This window comes from Abrus precatorius, unplaced genomic scaffold (genome assembly GCF_003935025.1).
Source record: "Abrus precatorius isolate BTA unplaced genomic scaffold, Abrus_2018 Scaffold11, whole genome shotgun sequence".
Taxonomy (NCBI): Eukaryota; Viridiplantae; Streptophyta; class Magnoliopsida; order Fabales; family Fabaceae; genus Abrus; species Abrus precatorius.
The window spans coordinates 23,544,165-23,566,397 of NW_020874303.1; the positions used below are offsets into that span (position 1 = coordinate 23,544,165).

The window sequence follows — 22,233 nt, forward strand, 5'->3', positions numbered from 1 at the left end:
AGAAAGATTACTTCTATATGTGGTGTTGCATATATTTCCCAAACAATATTGTAGGAAGATGGAATGTGCATATATTTGAAGCAACTTAATTTCAAGGTTGGGATGTGATAAAGTAAATTAAGTTTTAGCTTAATTATTCATTAAAAAAAAAGGTAAAAGTCTTGGGGGTAGCTGTATGTTGTCTTTATATTACCAAAAGTCAATTGAAACCTTTGGAGTTGGTAATTAAGCACGGGTCTGCCTTATCTCTTGTGTGTGTCTGTATCGTAAAAGTAATATTATCTTATCAATAAAGAGAAAGAGAAAAGTGACAGAATACTTGCTTCTAAATTAGATTTGCCCAATGCTTTATTGAGGTTGTTTGTATTTTAGTACAGGCGTCTAGTTAGTGGGGGATATAGTTAGGATTTAGTGTGGGATATAGCTAGGATTGTATTTAATTGCATTAATCCTTATTTTATACTATTTTTTTTCTTTCTCACTGAGATTCTGTGGAAGTATAGTTTGTAATTTATAATTGTGGATGCAACAAATTATTTAAATTGCAAAAAAAAAAAAAAAAAAATAGAGCTCTTCTTTAATTTCTATTTGAATAACCTACTGCTTTTATGTTTACAAACAAGTACGTTATGTTTATGATCTGTTTAGTTCTTAATTAACAAAAACCAAGAACCGGTGACAAAAATGAATTTATATTTGGTAAGTCCAATTTTCAAATTTTTACCTGCTGTGTAATGTAAATGAATTTATATTTATATAATATAAAAAGACATATATAGCCTTCCAAACCCTGATCAAGAAAAAAGTGAGGGTGCAGAAACAACGCCATCTACTGTGGTGTCTTTGTCAAAGATCAAAAGTCCTAAACTGTGGCAGAAAACCTTAATTCCGTGGTGCCATCTTTTGTGTGTGTGTGTGTGTGTGTGTGTGTGTGTGTGTTTGCCCCCTTCTCATCTTTATTCTTTTAACATATATATTGGCCACAACCATGACAAGACTAAAATATGTTGACTTAAAATAATTGTTAATGTTGGGGCTTGAATCTCTGAGAGGAACAGCTTTAACATAAGATTGAGGATTTATTATTATATATGGTATATGCACATACATGGATATCGCTTTCCATCTTTACAATTGGAAGAAGGAGTGATGAAAACAAAGCAAATGAGGGGCAAAAAGCTGCATGAAGTAAAAGCCATAAGAGTGATGCATATTGGTTGGTTATGCTTAGCCTTTGGTTCTGATAATAGTGATTGTGCCTCTTCCCTGAGTGTGAATTCTAGTAAGGGCCACCACTGCTTTCCCTGAAAGGCCTGGACCCTCTGTGGACACGCATGGCCGACATGCAAAGTCCCCAACTGGATGCCTCACTGGCCTTGTGGGAGGCATTAGGATCCTCTCATTTATGTCATTCAAGGTCACATCACCTTCTCTGCCACCTGGCTTCACCATTGCAAATGGATACACCACTCTTGTTATCACCTTATTCTGTCTCTTCTCTTCATTGCCTGTGTTGTTCATTTATTACAACATCATACATACAATTATTACAAAATGCATTTGTTAATCTATATTCTATACTAAACTACAACTATTCATTTCATAGTCATGCATACACTTTACACACAGGAATATATTATTATATTATATTTTGAAGAGAGAGAGAATGAATCAACGAAGTTGTACCTGATGGGGTAACTGTGGGGTCTGTGATCTTGGATGTAATTGGTTGTTTGTATGAAGATGAGTATGAATTTGGAGACTCGGAGGCTGACATTGTCTCTTCTGGTGTTTTTGTTTCTTCTACAAGAATGTTTGGTTCCTCGCTGATTCTACTCCTCAGTGTGCTTATATGCTCATCTAATAATATATCATGTATATACAACAAATTAAAAAAAAGGGTAGATAGAAGTAGCAGCACAATCAACACCAATTATCAATATAGTTCTCTTCATTCTTATATATGTATATATATTCTCTTTTGGTTGCAATAACAACAATATTTTGGTGTAAAAAGGAGTACATATATAAAAATACCTGAAAAACCACAAATCCTTTCTATCTGGTTCATGCAGTAGAAGTTGAAGTTCTCTAGTGGCTGGTGCCATATGGGGTTGAAATTCAAGAAACTCTGAAGTCAAGAGTGATGACATAATAATATTTAGTGTCACTCCAAGAACAAGAGGAGAATATCAAACTGAAAAAAGAGAAAATAGTCAAAAGAGTATAGTAAATTCTACCTGCTCAAGATCTTCAATGGAACTCTTGCTAAGTTCATCAGCAGCAAATGGAAGCAAGCGTCTACGTTTGGAACGCTCACATGATTCGATCAAAGCATCTTCAAGATACCCAGTTGAGAAATCAGAATGTTGAGGTGAGAATGATGGTGTACTTCCCTCCATCGCAGGCACTGCATATTGAATATCAACAATCATTGCATTGCATTGCAATCGCAAAAACACTATCTAGCTAGTTATAAGCATATTTCTTTATCCAAGGAGAGCATAATAGATAGAATATAAAGAGAAAGAAGAAAAGTAGTACTTAAAGACATTTTGTCCGCGTTGAGAACTCCAAGGTTGTGACAATCCCAACCTAGGGAAGAACCATAGAGGCTACTAGTGTAAGCTAGGGAATGAAGCTCGTTCATTTTGTAATAGGGTATACAGTGTGACTTGGTGCCTAAAAAAATGATGGGAAGGGTCTATTTATGTACAAGTTGTGGAAGAAAACAGAAAAGCATGGATGAGTATAAGAAACAAGTAGTAGTAGTAGTAGGAGTCAGTCAACGGAGGCTAAGGAGAAAAGTGGATGTTTCTTGGGATTCTGAAAATGTATTCACTTTAGTTTTTTAAAATTTATTTCCTTGGTTATATATGTGGGGGACTAAATAATTGCAAAGGTTATCATATTGTGCTTCTGCTCTTAAATGTAAAGCAAGGGTGTGGAAAAGACATGCCCCCAAAGAGACATAATTCAAATTTCAGCTTTTCCTTTTGTGTTTTTCTTCATGGACCCTTGTATGGTATGGTTACCAACCGTTTCTCCAATGAGGCCTTTTATTTTATTTTATTTTATTCTTGCACATTCTCTCACCCATTGTGGGGGTCATATCGGCTGTATCTTCCACCACATGGAAAATCATCTTGGTGGGTGTCATATAACAAAAGGGTCCCACCAGATGGCATGCTGTTGAGGGGCCCATGTTAAAAGATGACTAGAAGAAGAAGAAGAATTAAATCATGGGTTTGGTCTAAGGGACCACCTTTTTGATCCTATGGTTTGAATGGTTCAATTTTGTGGAACTTTGTTGCAGGCATTGTAGTTTGTGTGGATATTGATTGATGCACTCACAATCTAACGGCAACCAAAGTGTCCAGGTTTGTGTGGTTCTTCGTGTCAATTTTTATTGACAGAGGCTAATTTCTCTATTCACCATTTCACTATTATTGTTACTTTTAATTATTAAATACAATTCAATTCGTACACCTTGATATATAAATGAAACTGGAGTTCAATCAAGAGTTGCATAAATACCCACTTAGCCCATGATTTTGGTTCAGGATCCATAGTACAAGATAGGTACACAATTAAAAGTAAAATGTTTTTGAGTCAGGGTGAGAGAGAGGAAATTTGAATTCATTGATGTTTCCGTAAGCACAATTTCCTTTCACATTCCCAGCAACTGTTTTCTGAGTACTATATCAACTTGAGTGTTAGATGAAACGGGCAAACAATTATGATGTCGAGAAATTTAACACTCCAGTTCAGGTATTCATGGGAATGGCAAATGAGAAATTAAGCTAATTGAATCTAAAGCGTTGAATCAAATTTTAATCATGGTATGGGGATTTTTAATTGCTTACAGTTTATTGGAAAAAACGAAATAGTAAAGGAATAACTTCTTTTAGGTACGACATCCTGTTTTCTTTCAAAATATTAATTTAATATCATGATTAAATAAAAAAGGACACAAACTACACCACTTTAAAGTCCTAAAAAGATACATCGAATGCTAGGACTTTGAAGAATAACTACTCATCACCTCATTTTTAAAGCTTTTTCTTTTGGCCAAACTCCTTTAAATTTTAAAAAAGATATAATTACATAACAATTTAGTATTTTTTTTTTCTTTTACAAAGAAGTTTATGACCTAATAGAGAGAGAGAAATGATAGGTCAAAGTTCGGTACAATTTAATTATGAGGAAAACAAAACTTTTCTATTTTTAAACCTTATAAAAAAAGATTAAATTCGCTCTTGACCTTAAAATTAAATTTAAAAAAACAGTATCAAATGAAGTAACGCTATCTTTTTCATCTCATAAGTTGCTTTGTATTAATGCAGAATGACTATTTTGGAGAGTCTGTTAAGCCATCAATTAATGGAGAATTAAGATTCAAGTGTTAGGTTGGTATGAGTTGGTGGTTTTTCTTGTGGCAGGTATTACTGATGTTGATTTCCCACAAATCTCTGGAGAATATTGGATTTCTTTCACTATTCAAAACGTAACCATATGAATTCTACTCTGATTTCATCGTGCTTCAGTCGAATAAAACCAAATTGTTTCAAGTCTTCAACCGGTTCTGATTAAACAAAAATTTAAGGATTACTTGATGGGTAAAGAGGGTTTTTACTTGATTATTTATCCGTCTTGCAAAACTTTTCTTATTTTATAGTAAAACAAACTCTCTTTTAAAGGAATAAATGTACACACACCACAAACTTCTGTAGATGTGATAATACCTCGTGTATCCACATCATTTTATCAAATTAAAATATTTTCTTTTTAATTTAGTTTTCTCAATTATTTGACTTTTTCTTGACATATTAACTTAATTTTTAAGTGAAAAATAATATGAATAAATAGTACTGCCAAGCATTGTGAGCAAGGGACTTTTGTTATAAAAAAGTAAATTTCAAAAACGGGGATGGTAATATTTTGTCGGCAATTTTAAAGTAAGAATTTTAAATAAAGCAACCAACCACAGCAAGAGCATGCTATTATACTCTTAAAAACATCACAAAATAGTTCCATTTGATTCCTGAGTAGCAGCAGCATTGGTCTCCGCTTGTGCAGTCTGTAATTTGCGCAAAATCAAGGAAGAACTCCCCTCATCTACATGCAACAACAACTACAATAAATTAATATTGTAAATAAACCCATAATTAAATGAGAAAAAGTGGTGAACATTCCGTGTATAATTGGACGCAAACAAGTAATGGGACACCAATTAAATTCAAATTGTGTGAGGGACACCAATAAAAATAAAGAGAAAATAGAAAGTTTATTCAGTTTAACAAGAGATACTTTTTAAAATTCTAAAGAAAATTATTTTTGAAAAAAAGAAAAAGTGTTGATAGGTGTGATATACAAGATGCGCACAAAAAGGCAGGAATAAAAGGGTAAAAAATGATAACTTTCTATTAGAATTGACTATTAAACCACTCACTAAATCAACTATTTAACACTAGGGCTGCTTTTACTTTTTTGCAAGGCATGTGTACTCCAATTCTTGATCATTCCTTAAGATCAAAAGCTCTTCCTATTCTTTATACCTTCCCTTGCTACGGTTGTTGAGCATTGGCATTATCTTTCACTTAAGACATAGACTCAAGACTAATGGTTTGACAATAATTCAATAACATCGTCAAGAAATACTTAACAAATCAGAAATGAATTGTAATAACTACCAAAATAAGAAAAAAAAAAAAAGTTTTCTTATGGCCATAAAAGAATAATCAATTTTTTCCCTTGGTATCCAATTACTTCATATCTGAAATAACTAATTGGATGCTTACTATCTCCTAATAAAATCGTGAATCAAATGGTGCACGGATAAGGCTTTTAAAATTGCAGAACAGATCTAAGTCTCCAGAAATAAGTTTTACAGTGGTAATAGCACGACAAATGTCTTTTACAGGAAAACCTTAGAATTGTTCACTTGACAACCACAAGAAGTTTACGGGCAAGCTAAAATATATCAGAAAATTGTGGGCACCGAAATTAATGAACAAATGCAAACAGAGTCGTAGAGGTGACAGAAAAGATGGTGCCAAAAGAATAAATAGAATAAAAATAATCTAAACATATAGAGAAATGCAGGGTGCTCACAAAAGTAGCATCCTAGCTAGCTGCTTAGTCCTCCATGGGAACTTCATCTTGCCCTTTATCAATTTCAAAGTCATCATCACTCTTCAATTTCCCACAGACATTGCATTCCATGACATTAGATGGAGTATCACCCTGTGGAGGTAAAGGAGCTAAAGTTCCCCAGCAATTTGTTCTATCACACATGTATTTTAAAAAGAAATAAGCATGTGGGAAATCATTATTATCTCCAATGGGATTATTGTCAGTGTCTGATGCTTCAGATCGATCCTCATCCATATTCTCATCTTCATCCTCAGCATTATCTTCAACACTGTCATTATCTGACCAGTTTGATTCAACATTACATCGATCACAATGACAGGTGAAGCCATAGTCTTCGCTCAATCTCTTCTGCCTACTAGAATAGTTTTCATTCACAGGGAAATAACTCAAACAGATCTCCCTACCTTGAGGAACATCATGAATCATCCTAATAATAATGTCAGTATTATGGCTGTCATCAGGTGGATTAGTGTCCACATAATCAAATCTGCAGGAATTGGGAAGGCAATCATGGTTAAAAAAGGAGGCATATGGGTAAATACCATAAGCTCTCACAAACCTCTGGTCATCATCGATAGAGAAGGGCTGCATTATGCCAAAGGCATTAAGTTTGTCCTTGGCAAGAAGTGCAGAAGTGAGTTCTAAAGAAAATCCATTCAGGGGGCTACTAAGAGCAAGTGACTCAATAAGGGGGTGTAGGAACTTAGCTGCAGCAATGGTGGCATCATCAGGAGAACCCTGAAGAGAAAGCATAATTTGAAAGTCTGAAGGGGAGATATGGGCAAGGCTGTAGGCAGCAATGAGAAAACGAGCTTGGACTTGGCGTTCAAGTGGCTGTTCAAGCAGTAGAGAATTGGCTCTGAGACGAGATAATGCTTGACATGCCCAAGAAGAAGAATGGGAGGATTTCAGTGCCTTTGAGAGACAATTTGAGCTGCAAAAGCGATAGTGGCAACAAGAGGGGCATGAGACTTGGGATAATGTAGAATCTCCCTGTACAGGAAGAGGCAAGGTTCGAAAGCAGTGGTCACAGAAGTAGGAGGCTGACATGGAGGAGGATGATGACAAAGACTGTGTGATAAAGGGCAAAGCTGAATACAGCAGGATGGGAGAATCTCTGAGGACAATTTGGCCAGCTTTAAGAGGCTGAGGGGCAACCATTCCCCTCCCTCTTCCATGCATTTCCTTCACCTTCAAAAGGGAACTTGGAGCAGCCAGTGACATTTGTATGTAATTTCAAATTGCTGATTCCCAAAACTAAAACAGTATCCTCCAGCGGGTAAAACCTTTTTTTGAATTTCTACAGAACCTCTGACACCTATAAGCCTTTTTGGCTATATTTTCCTACTGGACATTAGAGAGAGATCAGAAAGCAGCTTGAACAAATTAGCCTTTCAGGTTTTGTACACACAGTACAACTAGCACTCCTTTTCCCTATTCTCCAAGTGATTCAAAGCAATCAAAACAGCTGCAAGGGGAACAGAAGAAAGGAGACAAGGAATTTACAGTGAGTTCTCAGTCGTATTAAAGCATTGTAATAACTTTGCAACAACATAGATATACATTTTTGGAAGTTTTTTTTTTTCAATAAACATCCAACTTGAATCAGTAGATTACGTTAAAATGCCTGTAGCAGTATAATTAATTACAAAAAAGTGTCATATTTGGAGGCACAACTCCCAAAATCATAGGGGAACTGTATTTGGTCATGAGAATAAAACCAACTAAACGATTTAATATATCCAAGTATACAAGATTTCTTTTTCTAGGGATACCCTTCTATGTGGATAAGTTTCAATCAATCTAAAGATTCAAGTATAAATTTCATTTGAACTACATGAACACCATAAATTCTAGCCCTCACTTCTATCACTTATTAACCCAGATGAATTGAATGCTAAACTTGATAGAAGCATTTCTAGAGAAGAAGTCAACAAGGAAGCTTTGAATGTTATTCTCAATACAGCTCAAGGGGAGGATGGTTATACAGCTTGCTTCTTCAGATTATTATTAAGACTGACTTCATGAGTGAGGATATTTTCTTGTAGTAAGAGAACATTTTGCTACAGGTCTCTGATTCAATGTTGTCAAAATCGGAATCCTACATAGGATTGAGAGGGGATCCAAGATCATAAATCGTGTGATCATAACAATGATTGTAAGATCATCCAAGAAGTTCAAAACTACGCTTAAACATATACATAAACATAGAAAATAACATAGATAAAGAAAATAACCTCTAAATCACATAATTTAACTAAACATAAACTCAAAATTCATAGCCTTAAGATCCAATACAACACATAATTAGTCAAATAAGAAATAACAAATGAGTGCAATCACAAAATATTGCAGAATGCCGAGCCACAACACCCAACCACAAGCAAGAACCTCAACAGAAGTACAAAACCAAAGGCAAAAAAGAAGAGAAACCAAAAACCCACGCAGCAGCACCTAGGTCACAGAAAATATAGAAGATTGACGCAGAGAGGAGGAAGCTCGTTTTGAAGTTACAGAAAACTACTAGAAATGATGTTATGACCAAAGGTTCTAAAGTGAAGACATACTTCTATTCCAAAGATTTGAAGAATAGAAATTAAGCATTGAATTCAAATGCTGCTGGATGATATTTCCTATTATCATTTACATGGTACTATGTGCTGGAAATTCCTTGTTTATAACTGAGGATATAGGGAATAATTTTTGATAATTTGAGAAATCAAGGTTTAGTTGTGAGTCTTGGGATGTATTTTCACAGGTTCAATCATGAAGACATTTCCTAGTTTAGTTGTTTGAGACCATATTTCCTATCTCAGAGTCAAATCCAAACATGAAGAGTCATAAACAGTCAGGAAAATTTGAGAATTCTCAATCAGAAAATTAATAAAGCACATAAAACCTGATTCCAAATAAAATCAATAATGTTCATCTTCATGTAAACCTGCAAAAGTCAAAACTGGTGCGGCTCACATAACTAGAACTGTCTAATAGACAAATTGATACAGTGGCTGCTAAGAAAGAACTGAACGATAAACTTCAACAATACAAAGAGAAAGGGGTGAAAAGAATTACAGTTAATTGGCAGGTTGTTGAAGGTTGAGGTTCTTCTAGTCAACAGAAGTTTGTGCTGCGTACAGAAAAATCTATCACTTCACTCTAAACAAATTCATAAACAATAAAGATACAATAATATGCCCAATTTCAAGTTTTGGACATTGAAATAATACTATAATCAACATTATATTTGAGAACAAAAAATTCTTATGCAAACTCTAATTTAGAACAATAAGTCAATTATGCGACCATAAGGGGCTTAGAAGTCAGTTTAGACTCCCATTACATACCTAAGCTTAACCAGAAACATAACCCATTTCAGACCAAACGGCGTTTGCTCTGCAATTTATTGCATTATGTCAATGCTTGTAATTCATTAGACAGGCAATCAATCCTAAATAATTAGTCTTAATCATAGTTGCTAATAGTGCGCTATAGAGGCACACAGGCACAGGCACAGCACAGCAGTCGGCTGCCACTGCTGCCAAGTCGCGGGTCATTTGTCACACCGCAAGGTTGCAGGTGGTTCACAGCTAGAACAGGGAAAAGTTGTGTGTGCTATCACGCAATTTTTGGAAAAGCAAGAAACCCTTTTCTATTTTTAATAAAGTGCACCGTTTTGATCATTTTTAAGGGTATAAAGGATTTCTCCTTCATAAAACATATATATAATAAAACCGATTGTCTTCCTCCACATTTTCCTGCATGAAAAGTTGGAACCTCAACAGAAACGGTTTCTCCCCTCCTTGCCAGCTCACCCACTCCACTTTGTCAGAGGAATCAGCTTTTCCGGCATCTCCTCTGCTTCTGTGTTCACCAGAGAAATCAGCTTTTCCAACATTTGCTCTGCTTTCCCGTTCAAGCTCTGTTTTACTGTTGCTTTGCTGTTCAAGGTCTGCATTTTTGTTCAAACACTGCTTTGTTGTTCACAACTTCATGCCCTGTTTTGCTGATCACCTTCACACCCTGTTTTTTTGTTCACATTCTGTTACTTAGAAAGTCAGGACTTGAACAATCCACGCTTTATTTGCTGTTCCAGACTTCTAATCTCCTTCTATGGCATCTTCACGACAAGAATAGAAGCTATAGTGTTTTACGCTTTTACTTTGAACCATTATTATGTGATTAATTTTGAGAATTTCTTGAGCATTTATACTAAAATTTTGTGTCTATAACATTTTATATATAAATATTATAAATTTTTAAACAGCAATCATCACACTATTCGCTATTTTGATGTAGCATTTTAGGGGTCAGCTGCTATTTGCATTATCCACGGTGGTCTTAATCAAAGCACTTTCATAAAACATAGGCTCGTGTCCAATTACATCCTTGAGCTCACAAATCCATGCATTATTTCAAAAATAAAGGAGGGGCCAGAAATATGTAATGGTAGTTAAACTGCATATGAGCAAGGCGTTACCCTTTCTTTTAGCAGTCAAGAGGGTACTTGGTTTCTCACAATATAGTTGATCTATGAATGTCTTTCCACTATCACTTACTCTGTACAATTTTGGTGAAGTACAATTAATTATTTCAAGGCACCAAGGGACATAATATGACAGGGTGACTTTCACTTTTTTCCTATTCATACACTCTTAACTAAGTTGGGTCGCAGTGAAGGTTATACAGCGTCGGAATAAAAAGATAGTGTCTGCGGCGGGAAAGGAGGATTGTCTGCTTTTAATCCAGCAGTTGCAGCCAAACAGGTCATTATTATTCTATAATTTATTGAAGATCAAAGGTATCTATTTCCCCCACTCTTCTTTTGTAGTGGCCTCAACGCCTACCAATAACCCATGTTGAGGAACGTTGAAAGTGAATAGTACGAAACTGGAACAAAGAAACAGAAACAATATGCTTTGCAAATTATGCAAACAGAATGTGAATCATGTTATATGATTATGAGGACTCTACGATTCAATCAATCTTACCTACCCTTACTTTCCCAATATTCTCGCAGCTTCCTTGTTCTCCGACAACCACAAGAATCAATCAATATGTAGTGATTGAAAATGAAACTGCAAATTGTGAAATAAAATAAAAGAATAGAAACACTTTATCAAGATTTTAAATCCAACCCAATTGAACAATTAGATGCAAATCAAAAGCATTTTACTCACCTTACTTGCAGTGAGCACTTTTGATATTTCAAGGAAGGAACCACTACTTTCTTATAAACCCTTGTGAAAGAGATGCCTCTGCTCCAACAAGTTCACGGTGTCATCATTTGCCAAGGGTTTTATTAGCGTGGGCCGGGCCCTTCATTCCTTGGGCCACAAATGTCTCGTTAGGTTCAAACTATTGTGCTTATGGACCCTGACCAAAATCAAATGTAACCGGCCTAAAAAAAATATAGATAAATTATTATTAAAAAAATGTTTGATCGTCGCATATTTTTAATTTTGGTGTTGTCAGTCAGCGGTAGCTTCAATGGAGAAATCGATGACACTGATTACATTAACCTTTTACGCAACGCATTGGCAAAATTTCTTTTACATAGTTGTTAAAAAGATAAAGGGATATCGTTATGATGTTTAGTATATTTCTTAGTATCGAAACTTATTCTAGAATTGTATGTATAAATGTATGCCTCAACATTTTGGGAACGGAGACCAACATTTAAATATAAGCTGGAATATAAAGCCTCATTGCAGTTATGATGGATAGGGATATGTTGCTTGCATAATTTATGGCAGGCATCACTTCTCTGAACTATATGATTATCATTATCTCAGATAGGAATTTGTAGGTGCAATACTCTTTCAAGTATTTCAACATTATCTTAGTGGAGTTCATTTAATTTCATTGTAGTAAATTGGCACATGTTCTGATTTCAAAAATGGGTAGCACTCCATTTGATTTGTAAGACATGTACATTGGTTAGTGCATCAAAATTGTCTGTTTCTCACCATCTTCTGTAAGATGAGCTGTGCGGTTCGTAATGATTTTGTGTTTGAAAGAAATAATCAATTAAAAAAGTGCTTGCAATTACAGTGAATTCCTTTGAGGAAAACTCCTATGATAAGCCTTCTTTGGTTTGTACCATCTAGCATAGACAATATACACCACCATGTTTAAGAAACTGAGTGCAGCTAGAAGCCAGAAAAAGTAGTCAAGATGACCCTCGTTCAAATTATCTGCTATCCATCCACAATTTCCATTCTTCGTTGTGAGGTAATCAATAATAATGAGAATCAAAGAGCTGAGGTAATTCCCAATTGAATTTGTAAGCAGTGCCAATGCACTGCAGAAACTACGCATGCCATTTGGTGCTTGCTCATAGAAAAACTCATGTTGTCCAACAAAGGTGAATACCTCTGCAGCACCAAGCAAGAAATACTGAGGTATTTGCCATAATATACTTAGTGGAACAGGAACATCTTCATCAAACAATCCAAGATCTTTTGCCATTTGTAATCTCTTACTCTCTAAAAAAGCAGCATATGACATGCAAATGATGGAGAGGAACAGGCCAATTCCCATCCTTTGCAATATTGAGAAGCCCCTCTCCTTGCCAGTGAGTTTCCTTGCAATTGGAACAATCCCTCTATCATATATGGCAACCCAAATAGTGACCCTAATTATGTCAAAAGTTGAAAGAGAGGCTGCAGGAATAGTGAAATAACCAACTGTTGTGTCCATCATCTTCCCTTGTTCAACAAACAATGAAGACATTTGAGCATAAACCGCACAGAAAATGATTCCTGTTGCCCAGATTGGAAATATGCGGATCAAAATCTTCAACTCCTCCACCTGCGTTACCGTGCAAAGCCTCCATGGATTAGTTACTTCACCACTCTCTTTTTCTGCATCCGATATCACTGCAGCTTTGTCAAGGAACCTGGACAAAAAAAGTTTCTAAAGGGCATGAATTGCATTTAAGTAGAGAATTTTATGGTCATTTTTTTCCTGCAAAGCACAGAATCTTGAACACTTACAAGGATAATCATCATGCTAGTGCAAAATAAATGGAATTAGATAAATGTGAATCCTCAAATCAAAGCTATTCTTTTGCCAAATCAGAACAAAGTTTGGAAGCATATTTGTATTTCCGCCTGTTGCTATAGATTTGAACAGGAATAAGGAATGGACTTTAACCTCCATGCAATTTCTAACAGGATTATGAGCGAGAAAAAAGAGAGAAAAATCCATTTCTTTATAACAGGATTATGAGTAAGAAAACGGAAGATTACTTCGGTTTAAGATGGTCCCGGTTCTGGTTGGAAAGATGATCATGAAAATAAAAAAGGATATTTGAGATTACTTGGAAAAAGAAATATCTCAATACCTTCTGATACTAGTTTGTGTCAACAAATTCTAATTGATTTAGTGCTGGTTGCCTCATTCTTTGTCTTAAGAAAAATAAACAGTTGAAAGATTCCAAAACCTACAATCATACACTATTAATTAAGACTATAGAGCACCTCCTCTCCTCCTTATCCATTCCCCCTTTAAAGCAAAGTTATGATTCCTTTCTAGATTCACCTAAAATTCAAATTCCATAAATAGTACCGCTACATTTTAAAATGGCGGAAAATTTTCTCTGTTGACATATATTTGGGATGCATAATAAGGAAACAATACTCATACTACCTATGTATTGAGTAAAGGAACACAAAGATAGTACAATTTAATATGAATAGAAGTTAAAAGCTATGAGATACCTCAATCCATTGCTATGCTCTAGTTTAGGAATTTCTTCAATGGAAGTATCCCTCCTAACTGCTGCAATTTCATAGAGGAGATTACTATCCTGTGGAACCTCCAATTTCCACTTGCACAAAGCAGCAGCAACCACCTGGGAAATTCTTGTAAGAGGACTTCCCCCTGGCCTTTGAAATCTATAGACAGGTGTACCAAGAAATAAAATTATGATTGCAATACCGACAAACGATGCAACAATGCCATATCCAAGGCCCCATCCAACATTTTCTTCAATCCATACCAATATAGTGACTGATATAAGTGCACCAATGTTACTAGTGAAATAATTCCAATTAAAGAATGATCCTTTACTTGCTCTTTCCCTATGATCCGTATCATCAAACTGATCTGCTCCAAAGGGCCAAATACATGGCTTGATCCCACCAGTCCCTAGTGCAATAAAAAATAGTCCATAGTAGAATACAGCACGTTGAGCTGATGTTGCTGATGGGCATACAGAATTCACACATTCCATTGGCTCCAATGTTGGAATGGTTGCTGAAAGAGTCAATATGCAGATTCCCTGCACAAATTAATTATCACCTAAAAATACAAAAAACTATATAAAAAGAAATAGACAAATAAACAATTAGTGCAGATAATGGATGATTAAGACTGTTATATAAACTCAACACAAGGGCTCCAAACAAAATATGGAAAATTTAACCTCTGACTGATTCATTGCATTGCATGTGAATAAACCATTACCAAATAATAACTACTAGCTAGGATACATAAAAGGAAATTTTAATATGCATAGTTTTAGATAGTGAAGACAGAATCAAATGTAGAAGGCCTCCCATTATTGAATAAATTGAGGAAGGATCAGCAGGTTCTCACATCCCTTTTAATGCAAAGTTATGGAAGAGAAGGACATTAGACTTGACCCAAAACACTCTTGAGTAAAGTACAAATGCAAACTACAGAGTCCATCTAGACTTCAATATGAGAATCACAAATCATAGTTTTAATTGAGTTTACAATGAGATAGATTCCATAGAACACTGCAATCGTCCAATATCTTCCCCAGTAAGCATCGGCAAAGAAGGATCCGATGAGAGGAGTAAGATAGCATGTTCCCTGAAAAGTTGTAACGTTTCTTGCGGCAGAAACAACTCCTTCATGTAGTTTTGTGGTGAGATGAGTGACAAGATTACTGGCAATCCCATAATATGCCAAACGTTCACAAAAGAAAGTACCTGTATCAGATGTAGACATGTCAAATTCAAAATACACTGTTGTATACATCCCATGAGAACAAGAGCAGCTGATCAGTGATCACCTTGAATAAAGGGGCATGCTTTCCATGTCCCAGTTTCCTTCTTAAAAGCAAGCTCTCCCTTGTTGTTTACTGACCCATCTCCTGTGTGAAGACAGTCTTCAGACTGAAAATAAATAATAGCGTTAATAAGGATAATATAAATAAATTTGAAACATGTACAGATAACACAGGAAACAACTGTAACAGTGATACTGAACAACTGATAAAAGTTAAACAAACTCTGCAGAGCAGAGAAAAATAAATAGTGGAGTGTAACTATAGGAGCTGAATCTACAATTTCTTGTTATTTCGTCTAGAAGATTGATTGAATTAAATTTTATATATAAGATAAGGACCAAAGCCCTCCAGTGCTTTCAAATAACTACTCTAAAGAAGCATTGAAGACTGCACATAAAAAAAATAAAATTTTTTGGAGGGGGGTGAACTATGACGCCAACTGCAACTTCTTATTGAAAGAATAAAAGTCACGTAGCATTTAACTTTTTTTTTTTTTTTACTTTTAAAGTGAAGATAAGTATCAACATGACGATTAAATGTAATATACAGATGTGCAGCATGCTAAGTATGAACCTGAAGAAGACCATCTTCCAACAGTGATCTGAGTTCGTCCAAAGGTTCCATTGTATTCTCTACTATCTCAACCAACGAAGAGATTTAATTTAAGTGTTGTCGAATAAAGGATGATATAATTTTAAATGTCTCGTGAGAGCCCGTCATCATCCGCATTCAATTTTTATAACATTAATGTCTACAAAGAATGGTAGGTAAAAAGTTGAAACCCAATTCAGAAATCTCTTTGGTGAGTTTGAAACGAAGTTGAGAACTTGTTCGCTGTATATTTACGACCGGAAAACGTTTCGTAGGTTTTTGAAACAGATGTCAGAGTAATTCTCGTTTGCTTAATGACCTAAAATTAACAATCAATATCGAAGCTCCTAAAGGTTTGTTTAACAGTATTTTAGACCATTGGGTGTCTCTAGTCCATGGGATAACGACCAAAAGTGAACTACGTAGAAAAACTTGTTTACAACTGAATAGGAAGAAATAGTAGAATACATCAAAGCATGGAAAAATATTCTTGTACACTGATTAAAAATTTAATTTAGCATTATTCTTAATTGTTGAAGGCAAATTTAGAACCGGGCTAATAAGGCTATAATGAACTGTGTTGTTCAATAGTTTGCCACCACTCTAAAAAAAGTAGCAAATTTTTTATGACTCATGTTGTGCTGTGAGCTACTTTTATGCCGGGAGTTCATTCCCCTTGCTTTTTGTTCCCGTAAATCAACACAATGACCACAAACAACAGAATATATACATTATATACATAAAATGTCAAACTTTTTATTGAGTCCAATAATCTGAAGTCCTATATATATGTGTATATCAAGTAACCTTCTCAGTCCTCACTTAAAGTTAGAGGTGTTGTGAGAAGGGTCAGGGCCACATTTAACCCAAATAAATGGATGAAGTGTACATAACTGCAGGACATATATACATACACAATAATCATGACAATGACCCTAGGAAACCTCAGCACATGCTTCCACTACTAATAAATGCCTGAACCATGAAAATTCTTAAGAAGCCTTCTTTTGCTTGTACCTTTTGGCAGCAACTATGTACAGCAACATATTTAAGAAGCTAAGGCCAGCTAAAAGCAAGAAAAAGTAATCAACATGACCTTTGTTCAAGTTATCTGGAATCCATCCAAGCTTTCCACCTTGTGTGGTGAAATAAGTTACTATAGTAAGAATGAAAGAACTCAAGTAATTTCCCAATGAAAAATTCAGCAGTGACAGTGCAGCACCTAAAGTCCTCATAGAATCTGGACATTGGTCATACAAGAAGTCAAGCTGCCCAATAAATGTGAATACTTCAGCTGCCCCCAATAAAAAGTACTGAGGAATTTGCCAAAATATACTAAGGGGTACAGCAACAGGTTCATCAACAAGGTCAAGTTCTCTTGCAAGCTGCAAACGCATAATCTCCACAACAGCAGCTGCTAACATGCACAGGACTGAAATAAAAAGGCCAATTCCCATTCTTTGCAACTTTGAAAAACCTCTCTCCTTGCCAGTAAATTTCCTTGTAATGGGAACAATTATCCTGTCATAGAGAGGGACCCACAAAACAACACTTACCACATCAAAAGTTGTGAGGGAAGCTGGGGGTAATTTGAAGGAACCAATGCTTGTGTCCATCATTGTTCCTTGCTCCACAAACAATGTTGACATCTGGGCATAAACGGCAGAAAAAATTATGCCAGTAGCCCAAATTGGAAAGATGCGGATCAAGAGTTTCAATTCTTCCACCTGTGTCACGGTGCAAAGTCTCCATGGATTAGGATAGTCACCACTTTTACTCTCATAATCCGACACTATAGCTGCTTTATCAAGACACCTTCATTAAAATGAAAACAAAAGAGAAAAGAAAAGGAGTTTAAGAAGGTTCTGACCACAAAGTCCTGTTTGTAGTTGGAAGAAAGCACTTTGAAGCGAGGATACTTTAGCCATTATCAAATATAGACTATTATTTGGACGAAACTTTGAAAATATGTCTAAAAAACTTAACATTTTAGCACAGGATTTCTCAGTGCAACTAAGACAAAAAGGAAAATGTTCACATACAATCTGTCCTAGAAAACTGGTGAAACAAAAAAACACCGAATCTGCCATTACAGAGTACTGCAAGGATAAACCTTGAGTAAAGTTTAATAATACTCATACTAGGAAAAAATTAAGTACAACTTGTTCAGCATTTCATTACATGCAAGAAACAAGCAAATAAAACTTGTATTTTCATTTCTCACAATTTAGAATAAGAGTCATTGTTCATTTTACTCACGTACTTGTCTAATCATGCTTCATGACTATTGGGCAATAAAGTGAGAACACAAAACGTAAAACACAACTAGCGATCAGTCTTTACTCCTTAGCATTAGAATATGCGCTTTCATATTAAATGTTTACAAAGTAACATAAACTTCAAAGTAAAGCGAAAAGCTGAAAAAGTTTTCCCTTGCATGTAGATCCCAAAACCACCAGAATTCAAAAAAGAAAATTATCATTCAATTAACATTAATAACTTTTGATAAAATCCTTAATTCTGTCCTTCAAAGTTAAATGGTCACCACATCATCCAACCCTTCAAAAATTTTAGTCATTATCAATTAATCCTTCACACCAAATTAGTTCCTCAAACATTTAACTTGACATCAAATTAATTCCTAAAAAATTTAAGATGTTACCATAATTGTCCTTAGAGAAGACTAAACTGGAAACAAAAAGAATTTTTGAGGAACTAATTTTATGGGAGAATAAATGTTTTAGAGAGTAATTTACAGATAAAATAAAACTCATACCTCAGATCATCACTATGCACCAGTTTGCGAGTCCCTACAACAGCAGATTTCTCATCTGGTGTCTCATATAGGAGACTACTATCCTCAGGGACAACCAAATTCCACTTGCGGACAGATGCAAACAAAACCTGGAACATTCTTGTAAAAGGGCTTCCCTCTGGTACTTGAAACCTGTAGAGAGGTGTGCCTAAAAAGAAGCATCCAATAGATAATCCCATAAATAAAGCAGGAATGCCAAATCCAAGACCCCATCCTGCATTGTCTTGAATCCACACAATGAAGCTGCATGATACAACAGCGCCTAGGTCGATAGAAAAGTAATACCAATTGAAAAAAGATCCCTTTCTACCCCTTTCCTTGGAATCAGTATCATCAAATTGATCTGCCCCAAAAGATGGCACACATGATTTTACACCACCAGTTCCAAGTGCAATCACATATAGACCAAAGTAGAACACAGCATATTGTGTAGTTGTTGCTGAAGGGCACACAGAACCCACACATTCAGCAGGACTCAAAGCTGCCACAGATGCAGAAAGTGTCAAGATACACATCCCCTGCATGCAGCAGCCATATCACATGTTGCAACATGAAAAGACAATTATGTAACAAAGCATATTTGTAATTTCAGCATCTTAGTTTATTACAATGAAATAAATCATGGAGAAAACTGCAATTGTCCAGTATCGACCCCAGTAACCATCTGCTAGTACAGCTCCAATTAGAGGTGTAAGATAACAAGTGCCTTGCCATAGGCTGATATTTCTTGCAGCAGAAACATTTCCTTCATGTAGTTTGGTGGTGAGATAGGTAACAAGATTTGTTGCAATACCAAAGAAAGCCAAACGTTCACAACATTCATTGCCTGTGATTTATATACATAAAATTTATATAAACAAAAAAGGATGAGACATGTCAGCAGTACACTTTTGATACACTCTTCTTAATACACTATATTATTAGTTGAAATTTATTGAAAGTCATAAAATATATGGGTTTCACTCTTAATTTAAGGAGCCACATTCATAATCTTATAGTTTCTAATAAATTTCAACCAATAACAGTGTGTAGCTAGCAATCTTCAAAAAGGATTATTTAATATATAAAAGAAATGTAAAAAACCATACCTAGGATGAATGGGCAAGCTCTCCAATTGCCAGTATTCTTCTTAAGAACAGGCCTCCCTTTGAAGTCAACTGAGCCATCCCCTGTGTATTGGTCACTCACTTCATCATCCTTCAAAATAAAATTAATAATGATATCTCATCTCAGTTGGGAGTGATATATTTTCTGATATGATCTAAATCAACCAATAACGTAGTTTTTGGCCAAAACTAAAATAAAATAACAAAACAAATCAAAACAAATCTCTTATGTATGATTAAAAAGTTTAAAATATAGAGCGAAAACAGATGATTGATTGGTCTGCTCAAGTTTAAAATATAATTATATATATATTGACAAATCAATGGAAAGGGAATCAATCACCTGTGTGAACTGGAGACTTGGACTTGTTTTGAAATACTGTCATCTCACCTCATAAACATGGTACGGAAATTGACTATATAACCATAAAATCGAGTGGCAATGTATACCAATTATTTACTCGAATCTTACACAGTCTAATTTATTTATTGATCATCAAAGCTAAAGATGAGTGCATGTTTGGGTCAGTTTATTATGAAAAACTAATTAAAATTCTTTAAAAAAAAAAAAAAGTGGTTATTTTTTCAACTCACCCAGGAAGTATCCTTGAAGACTTAATCTTCCACTTATTTTTCAAAAGTTTCCAAACCATGGTGGTTTGGTGCAACAGTAACTGAAACACTGCCTCATAAAAAAAACCAGTTTGGTGTGTAAGCATTAACCATGTCCAATTATCCTCAAAAGTAGTTGGAATTTTTGGTCAAACATAACCGAATTATGTCACTAATCATGAAGGCATGGCCTGTATTGTAGAACGTAAGAAGTAGCATGACAAGAAGATAAAACTTAGCAAGTGCATGGAGAAAAAGAAAGATGAACCTGAAGAAGACCCTCTTCCAGAAAAAGTGTATCATCATCACCCACAGAACACATATCTTTGGTGGAAGCCTCTATCTGCTGTGCAAGCGCCAGAGAAGTACAATTTATGGACAACGAAGGATAGAGTATATTCAGATATTATTGCAATGCATACAAATTTATAATGCATAGAATAACTTAGACAAAATAATAAAATATAGGATTCTATCTTTTTCATCATCCAGTAATAAAATTCATATGCTTATAAAATAATAATAATAATAATAATAGTCACATTATTATGAGTACCATTTTTAGGAAAAGTGGAAGTCATATTAATCTGTTAGCATATTCGCATCTAGAGACCTAAATTTTCGGTCCTTTCATTTAAAATATATGATTTATATCATCGAGAAAAATATATATAATTATGAATAAACCCTATCCAATTCAAAGACTATACTGCACCGCCTGCAGTTCGTTTTAGATCAGAATGGAGTCGCATTTCAACTTCAAGATAGATAGACAGATGGGTACATATTTTCCTAATTATACAATTTGAATATTTTGTTTTTGTGATTTAAAAGGTAAATAAATGGAAAATATATTATATAAATATCCAAAACAGGTGTTGAAGGTAATGAGTGAATATGGGTTTAACACATTTGGCCCAATCAGGATGTTAACATTTTGCTACTCAGCTTTCAATCATTACGACGCTTTAACATCGCTTTCCACTGAACAAAAATATATTTTACCCAAAAAACTAAAAGTAACAAAAGGTCGATCATATAATCTAAGAGGAGGTTGGGAATAAAAATTCTTATATTTAATTTATATTTAATAAATTATAATTTATTATTTTATTAACTATTAGATGTAAATTAAATAAAAAATTTTAATTAAGTATAATTTTTTAAAATTTATATTAATATAAAAAATTTATATATATATATATATATATATTAAATTGTTGATATTTTTACTTTTTATTTTTTTGAGTAAGTAATTTTTTTTGTATATAAATTTTAAATTTTTTTTAATAATATTTGTTTTGCTTATAAAAAAATATTAAATTGTTGACCCTAATTTTTACATACAAATATTTTAAAATTAATTTAAGTATGAATAATTTTAAGAATTAATTTTTTTATTATGATATATTGAGTTTTAAATTTTTTTTATAATTTTTAAAAGATTAACTTTTAAAAATGTATTCAATTTAGAAAAGATGCACTATATTTTTATTGAAATAATATTTTAATTTAATATTCCTTATATAGTGTACAAGAAATTCACTAGTAATTATAACCTTTCTTATAAAATCTGTTACAAGTTTTCTATTTATTTCAGAAAATTATTAAAAATTTGTTTTTAAACATCAAAATATATTCCTTTATTACATCAAGAAAATTAATAGAAAAATGTTATAGATTACTATGTCAATTATTGGATGTATATCATATCATTGCAGTCATATCAACGACTGCTGAAGTGTTTATTTTAGCTGGTTGATTTAAATGCAGTCAAATCTGTTGTTGCTATATGATCAACTAATATATAATCAAATTAACATATATTTTACATGAAAAATTAACTATACAAGACTAAAGAATCATTTTGAATTAAAAGACATCTATTTTAACACTGTTCTATTTTTATTTTT

At 34.2% G+C, this 22,233-nt stretch overlaps 4 protein-coding genes across 11 annotated transcripts; all 4 read right to left on the bottom strand.

The window, feature by feature from the left end:
* Positions 1-1,100: 1,100 nt before the first annotated feature.
* Positions 1,101-2,689, bottom strand: LOC113854475. Its single transcript, XM_027485477.1, has 5 exons — positions 2,545-2,689; positions 2,241-2,410; positions 2,038-2,131; positions 1,687-1,860; positions 1,101-1,508 (listed from the first exon to the last, which is right to left on the bottom strand). The coding sequence occupies exons 1-5, from the start codon at positions 2,648-2,650 to the stop codon at positions 1,228-1,230; spliced, it is 825 nt and encodes a 274-aa protein (XP_027341278.1). The 5' UTR covers positions 2,651-2,689; the 3' UTR covers positions 1,101-1,227.
* Positions 2,690-4,886: 2,197 nt separating this feature from the next.
* LOC113854473 (histone-lysine N-methyltransferase ASHR2-like) lies at positions 4,887-11,421 on the bottom strand. Of its 6 annotated transcripts, XM_027485472.1 has the most exons (6): positions 11,334-11,416; positions 11,145-11,231; positions 9,229-9,283; positions 9,056-9,097; positions 6,115-7,624; positions 4,887-5,118 (listed from the first exon to the last, which is right to left on the bottom strand). In XM_027485472.1, the coding sequence occupies exon 5, from the start codon at positions 7,378-7,380 to the stop codon at positions 6,139-6,141; it is 1,242 nt and encodes a 413-aa protein (XP_027341273.1). In that variant the 5' UTR covers positions 7,381-7,624; positions 9,056-9,097; positions 9,229-9,283; positions 11,145-11,231; positions 11,334-11,416; the 3' UTR covers positions 4,887-5,118; positions 6,115-6,138. The 6 variants fall into 6 exon arrangements, with proteins under 6 accessions (XP_027341273.1, XP_027341274.1, XP_027341276.1 ...); XM_027485473.1 differs by lacking the exon at positions 9,056-9,097 and having other exon boundaries at positions 11,334-11,421; XM_027485475.1 differs by having other exon boundaries at positions 4,887-5,113; positions 6,111-9,097; positions 11,149-11,231; positions 11,334-11,420.
* Positions 9,507-15,820, bottom strand: LOC113855865 (protein NRT1/ PTR FAMILY 8.3-like). Its single transcript, XM_027487496.1, has 8 exons — positions 15,770-15,820; positions 15,200-15,302; positions 14,899-15,116; positions 13,878-14,440; positions 12,206-13,054; positions 11,149-11,231; positions 9,889-10,105; positions 9,507-9,549 (listed from the first exon to the last, which is right to left on the bottom strand). The coding sequence occupies exons 1-8, from the start codon at positions 15,818-15,820 to the stop codon at positions 9,507-9,509; spliced, it is 2,127 nt and encodes a 708-aa protein (XP_027343297.1).
* On the bottom strand, positions 15,701-21,127 carry LOC113853583 (protein NRT1/ PTR FAMILY 8.3-like). Of its 3 annotated transcripts, none has more exons than XM_027484029.1 (6): positions 21,036-21,127; positions 20,589-20,666; positions 19,691-19,799; positions 19,211-19,428; positions 18,564-19,120; positions 15,701-17,602 (listed from the first exon to the last, which is right to left on the bottom strand). In XM_027484029.1, the coding sequence occupies exons 2-6, from the start codon at positions 20,640-20,642 to the stop codon at positions 16,780-16,782; spliced, it is 1,761 nt and encodes a 586-aa protein (XP_027339830.1). In that variant the 5' UTR covers positions 20,643-20,666; positions 21,036-21,127; the 3' UTR covers positions 15,701-16,779. The 3 variants fall into 3 exon arrangements, with proteins under 3 accessions (XP_027339830.1, XP_027339831.1, XP_027339829.1); XM_027484030.1 differs by having other exon boundaries at positions 19,691-19,796; positions 21,036-21,120; XM_027484028.1 differs by having other exon boundaries at positions 19,691-19,796; positions 20,877-21,073.
* Between the last annotated feature and the right edge of the window lie 1,106 nt (positions 21,128-22,233).